The 20,631-nt window shown below is 39.0% G+C and overlaps 1 protein-coding gene across 1 annotated transcript in view; it reads left to right on the top strand.

Annotated features, from left to right (window-relative positions):
* Brip1 (BRCA1 interacting helicase 1) overlaps positions 1-20,631 on the top strand; it is a 109,488-nt gene that overhangs the window by 79,986 nt on the left and 8,871 nt on the right. The window contains 1 exon segment of the mRNA XM_051179734.1: positions 17,650-17,762. Within this exon segment, the coding sequence (XP_051035691.1) occupies positions 17,650-17,762 (113 nt within the window).

Genomic DNA, 20,631 nt, shown 5'->3' with positions numbered 1-20,631 from the left:
ATAAATACATAATAGCTTGAACCCTTGGGAATGAGTGGTGCCATTCTTTCTCACATAGGACACAAAAGTGGTGTGCAAGGGAGTCTAGTGAGCTGCACAGTGACTCAATCTCTTACTGCGTCAGTTGAGTAAGATTCGTGGCCTTGATATCCAAGTTTGTCAAACTTGGCACTGTCACCCTTTTGGCTACTGCACTGTAGAATGTTTAGTCAAACCTTTGCTTGACCCACTATGTGCCAGCCTATCTCCCATCTCCTGGCCTCACCTTCCAGATGTGACCTGCAAAAGTACATCCGTGTTGCAGATAGCTTCTTGTGGCAAATTTTAGTTGAGCACACTCTTTACATTATAGCGCACTTACATGTATATCATGAATTAAAAGGAGAAATGTATAGTATTAGTGTGTATACATGCATGTGTATGTTTCTCTCACTGAATCTGGAGCTCGCTGATTGGCTAGAAGTCCCCCAATTCTTCCATTTTGGTCTCTCAGCTCTGGAATTACAGGCACTTGCCACCTGTCCTTTTTGTTTGGTTGGGTTTTGTTGTTGTTGCTGACTTAATGAGGGTTCTGGGGATCCAAATTCAAGTCCTTGCTTGCTGTGCAAGCAAGCATTTTATGCTCTGAGCCGTCATCTTAGCTCCTATATTTATATTAAATTGCATTTTATCAGGTCTAGTAAAGCTTTTACTAAGAGTCTAATACATACTAGATACAATGGGTGGCCTCTTATAGTATCTTGGTGTCCATCGCAGTCATAGCCCTGCTTCTGAGAGGCACTAGCTTTTGGAGTTGTGTTATCACACACCTGTTAACTGATTTTATCATTATTTAAAGAGTTTACTAAGATCCTATTTGAAATAAGGATTAAGGTTTAGCTCACTTAACCTACTTTTCCCTTTTCTATATTCTCTCAATATAACATATAACAGCCCAAGTTTTTTTGTTTTTGTTTTTTTTTTTTTTTAATCTGCCATCAATAATCATATCATGATGTTGTGGAGAGGTTTTTCTTCTTCTTTTTTCTTCTTGTCCCGCCACCGCCTCAACCCCAAATAAAAACATAGACTCTATATTAATGATAAAATTGTTGGCCAATGAGTAGGGCTTCTTATTGGCTAGCTCATTTCTATCAATCTGCGTATTGCCACAGAACTGTTGCTCACCTGGCAATGCCTCGGCATGTTGTTACTCCTTCAGCAACATCAAGACTCTGCAGTAGGCTCACTTGGTCTACCTTTCCCAGAATTCTCCTTGTCTCCTAGACCCGCCTATCTTCCTTCCTCATTGGCCTAACCAATAAGAGAAACATATATACAGAAGGACAGCCCCCATCATCACAACGGAAAATTTCCATTCTCATCTCATTTGAGAGGTGGTGACACTTTATTTTCCCCATCCCCTTTATTTCTGACTGGTCTCACTATGTAGCACAGGCTAACCTTTTGTTTTGCATTTCTAGGAATGTAACCTAACCCTCATGCAAGTATTCTACCACTGAGCTTTGCTAGCAACACCTATATTTTTACAATAAGGAACAGGGTTTTTGCTATGTTGCCAACACTGTTCTTGAATTCATAATCCTCCTGCCTCAGCCTTCCAAGTAGACAGAACTGTAACGTTCATGGTACTATATCCAACCTTCTCTCTCAACTCTGTGCTCTATACATTTTCTTATGGTTTTTCCTGTCGGTCTCTTACCCTTCAGTCCCATGGGCACTTCTGTGCTTTTCCTGGCTTGTTTTTGAAGGGGCTCTGAGGGTATATCTGTTTGAACTTCCTCTTCTCTGTGTTATCATTTATCAGATGCCCATCTGCATTTTCTGTGTGGGATTTGGAGTGAGATCTATTTTAACATAACTAAAGTTGAAGTTTTTGAAGAACAAGGGAAGAAGAGAGTGTTTTTGGCTTTGCTTTTGATTTTTAACTTTTTTGTTTTGTTTTGAGACAGGGTTTCTCTGTGTAGATTTGGGGCCTGTCCTGGAACTAGCTCTGTAGACCAGGCTGGCCTTGAACTCACAGAGAGCTACCTGCCTTTGCCTCCTGAGTGCTGGGATTAAAGGCATGCACCACAAACTCAAAGTCTCTGTTATTTTACTCTAGAGCATTAGTTCTCAAAATGCTATGATTCTATATGTCTTATTCCATACTCATTTGTTCACATGTGAGAAGCATTGAGTCATATGTTACTGGCAATAATAGAAAATAATAGCTTTTAAAAATAAAACTTTCATACTTTTTAAAGGCCTTCTTTTTTCTTTGTAAAAGCTTTATTTATTTTTACTTATTGTGTGTATGTTTGTACACGTGTGTATGTACCATGACACATGTGTGTATGCACCGTGACATATGTGTGTATGCCCTGTGGCACATGTGTGCAGGCCAAAGGATGGCTTTTAAAGTTTGACTCTCACCTTGCATCCTGTTGAAACAGGATCTGTCTTGTTTCTTCTGCTATGCTGCTACGTGTACTCCAGGTTGCTGGCTTGCTGGCCTCGGGTCACTGTGAGAGTGCTGGGATTATAGATGCAAGCCACTGCATCTGGCTTTTTACGACTCTCTGGGCTCAAAGTTGGGTTGTCGGGCTTGCATGGCAAATTATTCTACTCACTGAGTGATGTTTCCAGCTTCTTATTTTAGAAAATAATTTGGGTATAGTAGGGATCTAGACAGCAACAGTGTTCAACTCCGTTAACACCTGGACTATAGAGTTCATAAACTGAATTTTAACATTTTAGGTATGTATTCCGAGTGTTTGTTTGTGTGTATTTCATGGGGGAGCAGGAGAGCACAGTGTTCTACTACATACCTTGAACTCAGAATCCTTCTGCCTAGCCTCTAGACTGATGGAAGTAGAGATGTGACCTCCCATGCTACTAGCCATAATTTTTAGCAGTATTCATTTAATATATTTTTCTTAAATTTATTATATATTATCTTTTCTTGCTTGTGTTCTTAAAAATTTGCTCTTGCAAAATGTGACTCTGGGTTTGGTCTGTTGTCACTGGAACTCCCCCCCTCCCCCGCAGGGTCATTATGTCCATTGTTGCATCATATGGCATTCACAAGCCCTTTCCATAAAAGATCTGCCGTCCTCTAGAGAGTTAATAGTTGTGAATATAAGCAAATGTAGGTCTCTGTAACATGCAGAGTGAAATACTGCTCATTCCCCTTAGCAAAGTCTCTTAACATTGCCTCACATTAAGAACCTGTGGATCTTTACATCTTCATGCTGCTTTCTTATGTAAGATATCATTACAGAATTATTTTGTGTATGTGAGGAATGCAAGGGCTGGAGAGTAAACTCACCTCAGCTAAACATATCCTCTACCATGGAGCTACTTCTCTCACATAAGATAATATTTCATTTTGCATGGCTGTGATTTTTCTCCACTAGTTGTGTGACTTTTATAAGCGAAACACTGGAATGTAAAATATTTGAATGAAATAATGTTTAAATTAATACAGTCGTAATTGTACATTCTCAAATGTCTCTCCGTTTCCATATTTTATGTAGCTGCTTTCAAAAACAAATCATAGATGGCAAAGTGATCAAAAATTATTAAACACATATTAAAGAGTATTTATGTAAGCCGTAATTTTTTCAGAACATTTGTGATCAATTGCAGAAGTTATTGAGAAAAAAGATGTTTCAAAACTCAACAGTGTTCTCTATATAGTCTGCCGACATAGCTATTCATTGTTTTATTTTTGTTTTTTTACCATGCAACCAAACCTTTATTAACCTTTTTAACAGAGGTTCAGCTGTTACTAAAACTTGTAATTTCTAAACTTAAATTGGGGCAGATGGCTATAGTGCAGAATAGTGCCATCACTGCCCACTGAAGATTCAGACTGAAGAATTAATAGCTATCCCTCAGCCAGAGGACCAGGTGCAGGGCTGACTCTTTCTGGGTGTTGTAATCGGAAAGAGTGCAGCCATCTTCGAGCTGCTAGCCTGCAGAGATGAGCCTCTGCTGGTGGGAGTGAAGATGCCCTCTTTATCCTGGATCTTGACCTTCACATTCTTGATGACACTGGGCTCCACAACTAAGGTGATGATGATCTTGCTGATCAGGGTCTTCACGAATATTTGCATTTGACCTGTTAACAAATGTGATGAAACCACAAAACTGCCAAATGCAAAGAACCACTGACCTGGACAAAACTTCTGTAACTTAATTGATTTTTTTTTTTTAATGAAAGTGTCATAAACTAAAGAAATTTATAAGTCACCTAAAATATACAGGTGGTGTGTGTGTGTGTGTGTGTGTGTGTGTGTGTGTGTGTGTGTGTGTGTGTGTGTGTGTAGTGTAGTTAAATAACCAGGAGTTAAAACTGTGGTTTGGGGTGAAGAGCCTAAGGCAATGACTACATAACCTACATAGTCCTATGACTCTTCATGTTCATGCAACAGTGTATTACAGTTGGCTGTAAAGTCCACAGAATTTCTATATTGGGTCTTAGAAGATATGAGAAAAGTAAAGACTTGAACCCACCCTCCCCCTTCCTTGCTGGATGTGGAGCCTAGGGCCTCACATACACCTTAGCCAAGAGCACTAACCCTAAACTACAGCCCCAGCCTCCTTCCTCCGTCTTTCCCTTTTTTTTTTTAATAGAGCAGATCTTGCTAACCTCTCCAGACTGGCCTTGAACCTGAAATCTTCCTGCCTAAGCCTCCTGATTACCAGGGATTATTACTGCACCACCGGGCCCTTTGCCATCTCACTCTTCATATATGATGCTTTCCTGCTTCATGTTCATTGTCCTTTTATTCAACCAGTGTATGAAGTAAGCTTGGCAGAAACCATTTCCTCTTTTTTATAGAGCGGGGCCTCAGCAAAGAAGCTTTGGGGAGCTGTGGTTACACACAGTTTACGGGCCATGTGCCTCTGCAGCTCTGTTCTCCTTCTCAGGACAGACCATAGCTTTCTAAGATGATAACTGAAGCATTTGCATGTCTGTCTAAGCAGCATCTTAACATGGGTAGCCTTACTAAATTGCCATAACACCTATGACCCTAATAAAGTTTTAAACCAAGCCCTTCCAAAAATAGGCATATTAAAGTTTCCTTCATGACTTAAAGAACTAGCTGTTTTTCTTCTAATAGAAAAATATTTCTTTTCCTCTCTTGCCTTGTGCTCTTATCTTGACAAATTGTTTGGATAATGAAAAACTAAGATCTCACTTCTATTCCATCCGAGATGTTTTTGTGTCATTATTATCAAAAGATTTACTTGGGAGTACCCAATTAAATATTTTGAGGAGTAGCCACAGCTAAGTGGCTTTACGTAGCAGTGGTGACTGTATAGAGAACAGAGGAAACCCTGACTTCTCTCTGGTCTCTGCAGTATGTGCTGGCTAGCATCTTTCCCTGAGTCTCAGCCCAGCTGTTTCTTAAATGTCAAATGTTCAAGTGGTTTGTGTATCTTTTTTGTTGTTGTTGTTGTTCAACAGCTACAATTTATGAAACAAAGTTTAATAGATTTCTCTAAAAAAATCTTATCCAAAAGCAGTCTTAAAGCACATGTGAAGTAAGTTATATTGCTGTTACTATGTCTTAGTTCTTGTTTCTTGGTAGGTTATTGTGGGCAAGTCCTAATGTAACAAAGTAACAATGAAAATGGTTTCTAATGTGCTTTTTCATATTATTATTATTTAAAAGGGAGTCTGGCTTCTTAGCTCTTGGCAGAAACTTTTTTCCCTCATTTAAAAAAAAATGTTCTATATTTGGTTAACTTGATGTTTCAGAAATGTTGAAAATATGCCAAATGAAATAAAACCAGTTACACTCCTTTTATCTAGCCAAATTATTCCACATTACAAGGTCTTAGGCTCAGTTGAGAGCTTGAACTCTTGGAATTTATATTGTGATACAATGATAAAAGTGTTTACACTGCAGTGTAACTCTGAACAGTAAATGTCTCTCATGCACTGACTTTGTCTCCAGCTTGGGTTTGCTGTAAATGCCAGAGTTTTAAGCTCTACCTTCACTAGAGCCTTACCAGAAAAAATATGTTTATTTTCCTGAAGGATGCTTTTTAAATATCATTAATTATTGGCTTTAGATGATTGTTCTTTTTTATTTGCAAATTTGAACTATAGTTTTTTTAAATTTAATTTGAATTCTTTTTCATAGAGGTGAATATATGTTGAATATATTCTTCCATACCTCCTACCCTGACTTTTCTAATCCCTCTCTCTGCCTGTTTGCCTCCTTTGACCTCGTAGATCAGCAGTTCTCAACCTGTGGATCATGACCTCTTTGAGGGTCCAATGACCCTTTCACAGTGGTTGCCTAAGACTATCTGAAAAGGCAGATATTTACATTACGATTCATAACAGTAACAAAATTACAGTTATGAAGTAGCGATGAAAATAATTTATGGTTGGGGTGACCACAGCATGAGGAACTGTATTAAAGGGACACAGCACTAGGAAGGTTGGGAACCACACTGCCGAAGGTACTTTCACTTCCACTTTCATTTTACATATGCATTTATGATTCTATTCGGCTGTATATAAAAATCTAGGAGGTACAAGTGAGAGAGAACATACAATATGTTTTTCTGAGACAGGCTTAATTCAGTTAATACGATTATCCGTTTGCATACGTTCCCTGCAAATAGCATAACTTCTTTCTGCTTTATAGCTGGAAAAGTTGCATTGTGTATGTATACATTTTCTTCGTTCCTGTCGATGGATACTGAGGGTGACTTCATAGCTTTGTCATTGTGAATTATGCTGCAGTTAACATCGATATACAAGAATGTCTGTGATATAATTGACTCAGAATCCTTTGGGTAAATACCTAGGAGTTGTATAGCTGGGTTATATGTTCTGTTTTTAGTTTCCTGAGAAACCTCTACACTGTTTTCCATGGTGACTGAACTAGTTAGTATTCCCACTAGCCATATATAAGGATTCCCTTTTATCCGTCCCCTTGCCAGCATTTGCTGTGGTTTGTTTTCTGACTGAGGCAAGATAGAATTTCAGTGTAGTTTTGATTTGCATTTGTCAAATGGGTAGAAAGATGGGTTTTGGGTTTCTTTGGTTTTTGGGTTTGTTTTGGGTATATTTTTGTGTGTGTGTGTGACCATTTTATCTTTTGAGAACTGCCTGTTCATTTCCTTAGCCCACTTACTGACTAGGGCTTTTATTTGTTTTTTTATTTTTTAAGTTTTTTGTGTATTACACATATTAATACTTTGTTGGATATATAGCAAGTAAAGATGTTGCTCCCATCATGTGGGCTTTCTTTATTTGATTGTTTCCTTTGCTACACAGAAGGATTTGAATTTGGTAAGGTCTTAACTGGTGATTGTTGAACTTTCTTTTTGTTTTGAGAGTCTCATGTAGCCCAGGCTGACCTTAAAGTCTGTTTCAACCCCTGGAATACTAAGAGTCCAAGTGTGCATGTACTATCTATCACACTTGGAGCTTTCATACAAGAAAAGAAATCTGCTTGAATTGGTTCCTGAATTCATATAGTATTGAAATCATAATATACATATTTGTGATTTTGAATAAAATCTACTGTCTTTCATGTAGGGTAGTGGTAAAGTGAAGATATGCATTTATAGTTCTAACTCATTTTTGTCAAACTATTTCTTCAGAAACTAATGATAAAAATAATATAATAAAAGGCAGCTGGAGAAATAACTCAACATTTAAGAGCTTGTTCTGTTCTTCCAAAGGAGCAAGTTCCGTTCCCAGCACCCACACTGGGTAGCTCACAACCACCTGTAATTCTGATGCCCTCTTCACAACCACCTATAACTCTGGTGCCCTCTTCTGGCTTCTGCAGGAACACGCACACTCTAATGAACATTTAGAAATAAGTCTAGAATCTCATAAAAGATTACTGTCACACAAGACATATTTACTAGGACTAACATTGTTGGGGAATGATGGAAAATTGAAAAATAATGTGAAGTTCAAAACTGTGGTGAAACTTTTTGATATATAATCCTTTGTATATGAATTATTATTTTTTAGTTAAAGGCTTTGTTTGTTTATTGTCTTTCGAGACCGTATTTCTCTGTATACCCCTGGCTGTCCTGGAATTTGCTCCTTAGATCAGGCTAGCCTTGAACTCAGAGGTTGGCCAGTCTCTGCCACCCTCGTGTTGAGATTAAAGGGGTGTATTACAACACCAGGCTTTAAGTGCTCTTTTATTGTGATTATTGCTGCTTCAGATAAAATTGAGACATGTACAATTAAGCAACTTATTGTTTGATCTTGAGTGTGTTATGTTTTAAATCAAAACACGAAATCAAGTAACTTGTGCTTGGATGCTTTCTGCTTTACACTGTTCTGTAGATGTCACCCGAGTCTTGCTTCTCAGGGCCTTCACTATTCATCAAATCTGCAGTTGTGCCTTGCTGTTCCCTTACTTATGGCAGTTAAATTTTGGGGACATGCATACATCTTTTAGATACATTTTTATTTCTCTAGAGACTACCAAAATAAAGATACCTTTCATTCTGAACAAGCTTTATATTATGGACAGGGAGTGAGTGATTTACACTCCTTTCAGATAGCATAGCTGATTTTAGTTTTCTATTTGGGGCAAGGCTTGTAAAATGTATTTGAAAAATTATGGTAGATGATCTAAAAGGTCATCTTTCCAAACTGTACATGGGCTCACTTTATGGTGTTTGTTTACTTGCTGTCAAAATTTAGAAAAAACCTTCACAGTTAACATCCATAATGCAGAATGTCTATCTCATTGGGCATTGAAGGAGCATTGGTCAACAGGTATAGTATTATTTGGCTGTGTAGCTGATGTGAATGTGGGCATGACCTCCCAAGTAGATGAAAGAGTAATCTCTTTGACAGTTACTGGATGGCAGAGCTTGCCTCGGGCCTTGTGTTGCTTCAGAAAGAAACTGTTTGGAAAGCATGCCTGGGGAATGAGAATGCTTATAAGGATGAGCAGGTAAAAGTAAAAGGTTGTCTTTTGACATTTCAGCTAATCCCTTCCAGCCTTTGCTTTACTTAGCATTTAGGCTATTTGCTGGCAGGAGAAACTGGCTTTTTCACATATGCTGTGTGTCATTTTAAATTGGGCATTGGTTTTCATGCTTGATCAAAATCATTGTACATTCAAATGAATTCTAGAACATTTTCATTTAACTTAGTTTTCTTTACTCCTGTTTTTAAATAGGAAAAGTAAGGCACAAGGTCTTTCAGAAAAGCTGTGCAGGTGTTCAGCTCTGTGGCTTTCACTCTTTAAGAGAGCTAGCTCTGAACTTGACCCCAATCCCAGCACTACTTTAGTCTTCTCATGCCTGGTTTCCTTGTCGTTAGCATGAAGTACTGTTTTCCTTGTAAAATTATGAGGCGTGTTGTGTGTTATTATCCTTTAGTCACTCAGTCATTACACTGTGCATGAATCTATATAGAAACTCATTGAATGCTATTATTTTATACTAAGATCTTTGGCTTCCAGAGTTTCCAATAGCTAAATATTGAGTATTTAGCTATTTTGTAATGTCAGGTTTTTGGTTTTTTGTTTTGTTTCTCTCCTTTCATTTTTGTTTGTTTGAGACACGGTATTATGTTGCCAGGCTGTCCTTAAACTCCTACTCCCAGTTATCCTCCTGCTGCAAATCCAAGCTTGGATTTCAGGTGTGTATCACTGGGCCTGGCTTACCATCAACTTTTACTTTTTGTTTAGAAGTTTAACCTCAGCTAAGACAAATTTATCTTTTCCCTTAAACTTATCTTCTCTGGGTGCCTACAGGATGAGCACTTGGCATTTTCCTTCACTTCTAGTTGGTGACTCCAGTCCTGTAGGTTGACACTGTGTTACAAACTGGACCTCTTTTTTATTCTTTTACTCCTCCAAGCCAGGCCCTCACTATTTTTATGCCATTATAAAATGGATTGTCTTCCTTTCCCAGTGCTCCTCACCTCCATACATTAACATCTTCACATCGCTGTTTGATAGCCATTTGTACTTAATAGTAAAAGATTTCTACCCCACCTTTATATTCCTATTACCTAGCATAATGATTTTACACCCTGCCCAAACTGCATGTGTTGAACTGAATTCAGTGTTTCAGTTTCCACAATTTTCCTCCAGTGTTTCAGTTTTCATACTTTAAATGGTTTGTTTTTTTTTTTACATTTCTGCAACATCCTTAAGAGCTACTTCAGACTAGTTCCTTTTTTTTCCCCCTCAATTAATGTAAACATTCTGAATTGTAATACAGTCAGCCACCTGTCAACAACTATGGTAGATTGGTTCCAGAAAACATGGAGAAAGAACATGCTCAGATGCTCAGGTTCCTTAATAGTGTAGTGTTGCATCTAATCTCTGCATATTCTCCTGTGCACATTAAATCATCTCTCAATTATTCACAATACCTAGTGCACTGTAAATGCCACATAGTTGTCTTTCTGCAGGACTTAGGGGATAATGACAAAAAGTTACACATGTTCGTGTTCTGGGTGCTTTTGTTCGCTGTAGATATTTTCCATCAGCGGTTGGTTGACTCCACTTAGGATGTGTCAGCCTGGAGGGACAATTTTCCACTAGAATATTCCACTAGAAGTTCCACTAGAACTTTTTGTTGTGTTTAAAAAAAAAAAAAAAGCAGCTCATTCTTGGGCTGATAGCAATATCAAGCAGTGGAGACTTATGAGGCACATAGTGGGGTGTATTAATAGTACTGGGAATTGAACCGAGAGCCTCACACATGCCAGATAAACAGTACGCACTGAGCTGCTCTCTGCTAGCCCGTGGCACATTATATTAAATTCATTAATACTATTTTAACCCTGTTGTTTGCTTGAACTGTCATTGAATGCTTTTATATGCGTTGATTCTTTTACACAAGTGTCTTCTTGGTATGCATGTATTTACTTTGCTCTTACTGGGGTGCCTACTGCTGATTGCTAGTGCTTCTTCTGCCTTCCACTCTCAGACACTAAAGCAACAGAAAGCCTTTCTGTTACTTTATTGTTGTTGTTGTTGTTGTTTTAAGACAGGGTTTCTCTGTATTGCTTTGGAGCCTATCCCGGAACTAACTCTGTAGAACAGACTGGTCTAAAACTCACAGAGATCCGCCTGCCTCTGCCTCCCAAGTGCTGGGATTAAAGGCGTGCACCACCAACACCCGGCTTCTGTTATTTTATTTTTCAATTGTACCATTCCCATTTGAATTTGTAAAATTTCCACTTCCAGGGTTGAGGGAGATGGTTCACTGGGTAAGAGTGCTTGTTCTGCAAGCATGTGGACCTGAGTTTGAATCTCCAGGATTTAATTAAAAAGCTGGGCCTGGACACATATGCCTGTAATCTCAGCGTTGAGGGGTTGAGACAGGTAGATCCCAAGAGCTACATGGCTAGCCAGTCTAGCTTAAAAGGCAAGCTTCAGTTCAGTAATAGACCCTGTCACAATGATGCATAGAGTAGTAGCAGAAGACTGGAAGTCTTGCTTTGATCTGTGCATGTGTGTGTATGGGTGTGCAAACCCATATACTCACATGTTTGCAATACATACACCGTACATGTGCATACACACACACAACATACATTGTAAAATAAGTTAAAAATGTTCACTCTGCCAAGATTATCTCGAGTTTATTCATTAAACTATCAGTTTTTAAAAAGATTTATTTTCATGTGTGTGGGGGGGTGCCTGCACATGTGTGCCTGTGTAGGTTTGAGTCAGATCCCCTGAAATTGGACTTACAGGAGGTTGCGAGCCAGCTGATGTGGGTGCTGGAAACTGAACCCAGGTCCTCTGGAAGGGAAGGACAGTAAGTGCTTATAACCGCTGAGCCACCATCCCCCTAAACTGTGGTTTATGCTACTTGACTAGGTTTTCAATGTCTGCTTTAAAGTTCTTGCCTGTCGCTCTCAAGGCTCCCCTCATGCTCCCCAACTGTTGTTTGGGACTACTGCCTGTGTTTCCCCTTCCCTAATGTGTGTCATGTTTTGTTAATAATTTTTAATTGTATGCTAGACATTATGGATGGCACATTATAGAAATTTTAAGTTCTGTTCTCTTCTGTGGAATATTGATTTTTGTTTTTATAGGCAATTCAGTTAGCACATGATCATCCAGAACTTGTGTGAGTGTGATTTGATGATTTGATTTGGAGATCTCAGAAAAATACTTGATCTTTAAACTGTCATTTGGGCCTTGTCAGGGTTTGGTTTAATCCTTTGTTGGGGTTGATTTAGAATGGGCATTAATTTGAATTGCCTTTATTGTTAACATGGCAAATGCCATTTTTGACGTCTCAGATGGCTGTCAGGGGGGTTAAACCAGTAATTATGGCTATCACCAGTCTGGCAATTATAACACCTCTACGCTTCTTTGGCCATTTATGTGTCTTTTCTTAGCTTGAGGTAAGTGCTGTTGGTAAAACGTGCATGAGTCACCATGAACACTCACTACCAGGCATTTAACCAGGAGCTGGCAAGATTGCTCAGCTGGTTAAGGCTTCCCCCTGTGGCCTTTGTTTTGTAGGCTTGCTTGGGTTGGGGTGGCTTTTCCCACATTGGAATTATAAATAGTTTATTGTGTTTTCTTGAGTTTATAGGTTTTTTTAAAATTGTCTTAAATGTGTCTGTATAAATAATATAAGGAGATATAACTTTATTACGTGTTTCCTTGCTTTTCCAAAAGTTGTCCCTAACTGCATTTAACAGTTTATTCTTTCCCCATGAGTTTAAAATTCCCCCTATATTCTGCCAAATAAACAGTTATCTGTTTCCAGATTCTGTTCTGTATTCCAGGGTTTGATTTATCAGGTCCTGTGTTAGTATATCAGCACCACAGTGTTTAAATGAGTGCTTGTGTAAAGATCTAAGTGAACATAGATTTTTTTTTAATAATTAAACTTGGAGCTATTTTATCCCATTCAATAAAACTTTCCTAACAATTTAACTTAAAGAAATGACTGTATTGTCGACGATGTCGTGCAGTGGAGTCGAAGCCCTAAACTCTGGTAACACAAAGATTTCAACACTGCAGAAGTCTGCCTTTCAGGCCCCTACTGTTACACAAACTGGAGTCTGAATTCCTATCCCAGAGAGATACTTAATTGTTTAATAATTCTTCTAACCAGAGTGTCTTCATTTGTGGTGAAAGGATTCAAATGGCAAAGTTACCAACACTGCAGTTTACTGTGAAACATGTGCAAGGCTACATAGTGAGCAAGGTGGGCAGGACACTGTCAGCGTTTCACATTGGAGGTGCATTAAACAGTTCTCCCTGCATACAGGAGACCTGTCTTTAAATTTTTAATATAAAATTCCTTCCCAAAGGAATAAAACACCAGTTATGCCCACCTGCTTAAAAGAACGAGAAAAGCAAATGTTATGGTGAAATACTGTTTTTAGATATCCACCACTATTAATCCCAGCACTCGGGAAGCAGAGGCTCTGAGTTCGAGGCCAGCCTGGTCAACAAATCACAGAGAAACCCTGTCTTGAAAAATGAAAAAAAGAAAAGAACATGAGCCTTGCAGTCCCGAGCCACAGCACACAGTGTAGGAAGAATAAAGCCGGAGCCTAGCAGTCTCACTGCAGGGGAGTTTGCAAGGCACAGTGCCAGGAAGGATGGGACCCACCAGGGAGAAACCAGCACATACCTGCAAAGGGACCACCTTGAGCCATTCAATGGATAGTGATTGGCACAATCGTGAGTGGGCCCTCCTGAGGTCAGGAAAGCAGTAGGTGGACAATCCTTATAGAACACCAGGACTGCTTTGTGCTCTCACTAGCCATCGGGTGGAGGGCAGCTCATAACACATCGGGGTGCTGAACATAGAAAAGTTCCACTTTTGTCTTCTGGAAATAATTAGCCCCAGACCACAGGCTGCTCTGGAGCTGTTCTCACTGCATTTGAAAACAAGCCTCAGAAGAATCAGCTGGTCCCAAGTCACCTGTCTGGACCTAAGAAAGCACAGTACTATGGAAAGTACTGTGACAACAGCACACAGCCATCGATGTAATAGTCACAATGTCTACTATCCAATCAGAATTTAGCAGGCTGCAAAGAGAAAAATACAGCATCTAGTGGTAAGAAACAAAACCATAAATGACATGTTAAAGCCAGCAGATAAGGACTTAAAATATCTTAAGTTTTATGTTCCTATAACCAAAAAGGATGGAGAAAAGCATGACACTGATGAAAAGAGAAATAAAAATTAAGTACTTCTATGACATGTCCAGATATGGGAAAATATATTGTGATGAAAGATGTACTGAGTCAGGTACCATCTAAGAAAGATCACTGAGCATGAGCACAGAAGTCAAAATTACTGAAAACAAAGTATAGAGTGGAAAAAACTAGAATAACTGAACAGAGCACTGGTGTCATTGTAGAATAATATAAAGTGGCTAAATTACTGTGCAATTAAAGTCCAAGAAGTAGACAAAGTGGAAGCAGAAAAAGAAAGTAATAGTTAAGTTTTCCCGATGTAAAGGAAGCCATAAGCTCACTGATCCTCTAGGTCTGCATTCATGCAGAAGATGCTAACAGGTGCACCGCAATTCAACACAAAGTCAGAAAATAACAAGAGGTCATACAGAGGACTTCTATCTAAACTGGAGCCACTCAGAATAACTTTGTGCTATCTTAACATATGGAAAGAAAAAAAAATGTCAACTTGGAGTTCTTTGCTCCAAAATGAAGATGTCATTATAATCCCAGTACTCAGGACGCTAAAGCAAAAAATACCATGAGTATAGATCAGCCTGGGCTACATATTGAAGGACCTTGTGTCATCCATTCCTATTCCCCAAGGAAGGCTGGCTAAAATTAATTACCACAAACCGGTATTAAATAGTATTTTTCTCTGCAAATCTGTCTGTCCATCTGTCCATCCATCCAGTCTATTGACAGGGTTTTACAATGTGTCCTGACTGACTAGGAACTCAAAGATAGCAGTCTGCCCTTGCCTCCCTAAAGCTGGTATTAAAGGGGTGTGCCGCCACTCATGGGCAAAATCCTTTTTAAAGTAAGCTAGCACACAAAGCAATGGATTTCCTCATGGTGTCTTTACACATTCTTTGCTTTGTTGTGATTTGGAAACTTAAATCTATAGATGAGAACAAGAAGTGCCAGAAACCATAAATCTGTGAGTGAATAATCTACACAGAAAAAAGAGAGATATTTATTACTGTAAAGGTGAAAATTTGAGAAAAACACATAAAGTAATATTCCAGTTCTAGTTTCTGATTTTAAAGTATATACCACAGTGATATAACATGTTAACATTGGGGGAAATTCAGTAAAAAGCATATGAAATTTCTGTACTTTTGTTTTTTGAGACAGGGTTTCTCAGTAGCTATGCAGCCGGTCCTGGAACTCACTCTGTAGACCACGCTGGTCTTGAATTCGGAGAGATTCCCCTGCCTCTGCCTCCCAAGTGCTAGGACTAAAGGCGTGTGCCGATACCACCACCTGGCTTTTTGTTTTATTTTGTTTTTACTTTTATATAAACTGAAACACATACTAAAATTTAAAAATAGTTTAAATAAGTGGTGTTTAAAGGCATAAGAAAAATGTGTTATGGTTTATAGTACTTGTAAAACTAAAATGGCATAAAATATGTGAAAAAATTAAATTGTATTGTTTTTATGCCATTTGTGAAGTAGTGTAATATTCTTTTAGGGTAAATTGTGTTGTAAACTCTAGAGCAATCACTGAAAACAAAAATGGAACCACTAGGGGCTGGAGAGGTGGCTCAACAGTTAAGAGCACTGGCTGCTCTTCCAGGGGGGTGTTGGTTCAATTCCCAGTCCTGACGTGGTGGTTTATAACATCTGTAACTCCAGTTACAGGGAACTGAATGCCCTCTTATGGCCTTCAAGGATACCGCAAACAATCGTACACATAAAATAAAAAATAAAGGGAAAAAATTAGAGATGGAAATACTAGGAAAACATTTTTTCTTCATAATATTTTTATTGTCTTTGTGAATTTCACATCACGTGCTCCAAATCCCACTCATTCTCAGTCCTATATCTGCCTTCCACCCTTGTAACCTCCCCACAAGAGAAAATAAAAGTTAAATTAAAACAGCTGTGGAAGCTGCAGCGTGTCACACAGTATATCCTTTAGTCCAAACAGCTTTACTTACAAATGTTCATTGCAGTGAGTCACTGGTCTGGTTCAAAGCCTCTGGCTTCTGCTACACCATTGATACTGGACCCTCACCAAGACTCCTCAGTTATCCTGCTGCTGCCAAATCATGGGGGTCCTGCAGCTTTGTTTCTACAGGACCTGCCCTAGACAGGCTTTAGCAGCTCATAAGGAGGGCAGATTTTGGGGTGGGCCAGCTCAAAACCCTGGGTGTGAGCTTGGGTGGTAGCTGAGATGGTCAGCCAGCCAGCTCTCCTGTACCAGTGCAGCCAAGGCCAGCTCTCCCCTGTTCACAGCATCAGGGCCAGCTCCCCCCCCCCACACAGTCCTAGAGAGGGACGGGGCCAACTCAGAGTGGCAATTGGACATCACCTTGGCCTCAGGTGGCAGCACAGGCCTCCCATATCAGGCTGTTCCTCACTGCCTTCACACCTCCAGTTCTGCCTCTCTTCATAGTGCACAAACCATTCTACTTCTCTCTCCCATCTGTCCAATCACATACTTGCTCATTGTAATGACAGAGCCTGTGACCTCTCTAGAGAAAATTTTTCATAGATGGGGCAATCGGAAAAAATAGCAGTCTGTCACTCTTAAACCTGATTATAAATAACCATAACTACATTAAATATAAATGGAATAACCATTCAATTAAAAAAAATCAAGGATCATGAGACTGGAAAAAAACACCAAAAAGTGAGCTAGATGTGTATGCGTTTATTAGTAACTGTGTTCTATTGGTGTGAAGAGGCCATGACCTTTTATAAAAGAAACATTTAATTGGGGGCATGCTTATAAGCTCAGAGGCTTAGTCCATTATCATCATGGCAGGGAACATGGCAGCTGAGAGTTACATCCTGATCCACAAGCAGAATGAGCTTGGGCCTGGCATGGGCTTTTAAAACCTTAAAGCCCACTCCTCAGTGATATAGTTCCTCCAACAAGGCCATACCTACTAATCCTTCTAAACCTCTCAAACAGTTCTACACCCTGGTGAGCAAGCATTCAAATATATGACCCTATGGGAGTTGTTCTCATTCAAGCCACACACACACACACACACACACACTGTATATATAAATAAATGGAATATGTATGTGTTTCATTTATGTGCTTTGATATGGATGAATTCCCAAAGTGATAAGTACAGAATGTCTAATAATATTTACATGAAATTTCAGAAAAAGCAAGCAAGTCTGTGGCTGCCACAGCCAGGAGTTTAAGAAGACAATCAACTGAAAAGATATCAGTGTTGGAGATGATCTATATTATAATTACCTGACTGTTACAGACTATACATTTGCTAGAGCTTATGTTATACACTGAGAACATGTGAATTTTATTTTATGGAAATGTTGTCACACAAATAATTGTATACATGAGAGAATAGTGAAAATGTAAGAATGAATAAGACTACAATAAACTGAAAAAACTCAAAACTAAAAAACAAAATAAATAAAATTTAAAATGTTAGAAATTCATATGATGTTTAATTAAGCTTTACTTATCCACTACATTTTTTTAATGTTTAAATTATTAGGTTGAACTAAAACGACAATACAATGACCACCACTCAAAATTGAGAGGCCTTTTGCCTGGCCGTCAATGGTATGAAATTCAAGCATACAGAGCCTTAAATCAGGCTCTAGGCAGGTGAGTAAAGTAAAATCGGTTACAGTGTTACTGTGTGTAGTTTTGCCTGTGCCCCAGAAGAAAAAGTAATGTTTGCTACTTTTAAAAATCAATGTGGAAAGCCAGACAGTAGTGGTGTATGCCTTTAATCCCAGCATTCAGGAGGAAAGAAAACAGTTGGATCTCTGTGAGTTCAAGGCCAGTCTTCTCTACATAGTGAGTTCCAGCCAGAGCTACACAGAGAAATCCTATCTTGGGAAGAAAAAACAATGTATTAAAATTTTATTTGGTTTGAACTCTAGGATAGTATGTTTTTCATAAATTTTGGAAGTGGGTGTTGAGAACTGTGGCAAGCACTTCTCCAATTGAGCCATCATTATTCCCAGCCTGTGGGATGAGTTTTTAAACTAGCATCTCAGAAAGTAATTTAATTGTTTTTTTAATTTAAACATTTTTGTTGTTCTTTTCAAACCAATTGATTTGTTAAGCTGCTGTTGTCTTGCTGCCTTTCCTGTCCAGCATTCCATTCCCCTTAGCACCCAATGGCACGTTTTTCTTGGCCATTTCATTTTCTCTTCCTGATGACTGCCTGTTTCTGTTTGAAGTATAATATTCAGCTTATAGTTCCTATGAAAGCTTGAATATATATATTTTAAATTCTTGGCTTTTACTTGTTATACTTATTTTTATAAAATTAAGTAATCTTCTGTTGGTGTTTTTATGTTAATATAACACCTTGAACTTCAAGAAAATTTGTGAAATATGAATTCCACTTGCATTCTTTATTATTTATAAACTGTCGGAAGCTGTCTTTGCGGGGCTGCAGTGGGAACCAGCTGCGTGGCCCCCAAGTTTGTACCTGAGTGGGAGAGTGTGGATGAGAGAAAGAAATCTGTACCTGAGTGGGGGTGTGTGGATGAGGGAAAGGCTAGCTGTAGACAATAAAGAAAAGACAGAGACACAGAATAAAAGTCAGGAGGGCTGATCGGTCAATACTGAAATGCTACAAGTTTATTTTTCATCACTGTTATATACCTTGTCCAAAAAGGGGAACACAGTATCATGTACATGGAACAAACAGACTTTTCTTCTCACTTATTCTAAGGGTTCAGTAACCACACCTTAGTTTCAACTTCTTGTTCCCTAGCCTTGAGGTTCAGGAGTAGCCAGCCACACCTCAGATTCAGGTCTGTTCTTATTTAGAATAAGACAGCCAAACATCCTAGTATAGCCCCACCTTTGACCTTTAAGTCTTATGACTTGCTGAGGACAGTTTTTAACTCCCTGTCCCTGTACCAAGATGGAGTGCAGCCATCATTATGAGCACTGACAGTAAACTCCACATATCACTGTGTTTGATTCTTCAGTTGAATAATACCTAATAGCAATGCAAGTTGGAACCTCGTATTTTAATTTTCTTATTTGTTTTCAAACTGGTTAATCTGAAACTAAATTACCTGGATGAGATCAGATATCTATCAAATGGCCCTCCACATTGGAACCCCGCCTATACTTTTAAAACCACAGACTTGCTTTTTCATCTACCTCTATCCACTAATATTTTCACCATGAAACCTACCATACTCTGGTATGCCCTTTCTGCCTTGGTAATAAGCTTCCATGCTATTCATAGGACACAGTAACAGTTACAACCTGGTTGAAGTCACAGCCTATATGGATCCCTTCTGTTTCTTCACCTAGAGCTATTTATACCCTAGTAAACCCAGATTATGTACATGATCTCTGTTATAGCATATATTTTGTCAACTTGTTTATGTGTGTGTGTGTCCCTTCCCAACATGTATATACCCTTGTATTCTCAGTAACAGCCTGTGTCTCAGTTTGACATGGTTGCTTCAGAATTGCTTGGCAAATGGTGGAAAACGTGAAGCTTGCTGCTTTGCCACGTTCTGCATTGCTAACCAAGTTCTAGAGCTTTAGAATGTGTTTTTCCAAAGTATCACAAAAGCCATGCACTTGAAATATCAACACACAATACTGTACCTTTGGCATTTTATTAATTGTATTATCATTTATTGATTTCTCAGGGACACTATCAGCGAATGGCAATTTGTCACAAAGAACATACTTTTAATAATTGTGATTTTAATGGAAAAATAACAAAATGAATGTTTTGTATCATGAGTGCTAATTGATGTAAAGATGCTTATACTTTGAAGCACTCTTATGAGAGACACATGCAGAAAACTGAAGTAGACAGAAACCAATCAATTGCTTTAATGTCTTGCATGCACATCACGCACATAGGGGAGGTCATGCCATGCGGAGGTCAAGGTCGGCAGCAGGTGTCTTCCTCTGTCGCTCCCACTGTCTCTTAGAGGTTCCTCTCACTGAATGTGGAGCTTACAGTTAGCAAGACAGACTCGAGGGTCTTCCTGGCCCTGCCCCTCAGCACTGCGGTTGCAGGAGGGTGCTGCCACCCTGGCCTTTTATGTAGGTTCTGGGGATCCGAACTCAGGTCCTCATGCTTGCCGCATAAGCACTGTACCACCTGAGTTATCTCCCCAACTCCTCATTGCATCTCTTTTTAAAGGCCACATGCCATCATAGTTACCTGGAGTAGTAAAGTGTGTGGAATATACTAGCAGTCTTCGGAAATACACCAGATGGGTTTAGAGCTAAGTCACAACTAAGAGTTTCTCTCCGTCTGCTTCACTTCAAGTACAGTATCATTTCTCAAGCGATCGTGATTCATTTGAGCAAGGCAGTGAAAACAATGGAAAAGATGAACCCTTCCTCTCTTTAGCGTTTTATTACTTTAAATACCTCTCCACCAAAATCCACTTTAAACACAAAATGAACCCAAAACAGATTGCCCTCACTTCCTGTTGACTTTCAACACCCTTCTAGAATAAAGACAGTATATAAC

Source organism: Phodopus roborovskii, unplaced genomic scaffold (assembly GCF_943737965.1).
Source record: "Phodopus roborovskii unplaced genomic scaffold, PHOROB, whole genome shotgun sequence".
NCBI lineage: Eukaryota > Metazoa > Chordata > Mammalia > Rodentia > Cricetidae > Phodopus > Phodopus roborovskii.
Note: the sequence above shows the minus strand (reverse complement) of the source record. Positions and strands in the feature narration are given on the sequence as shown.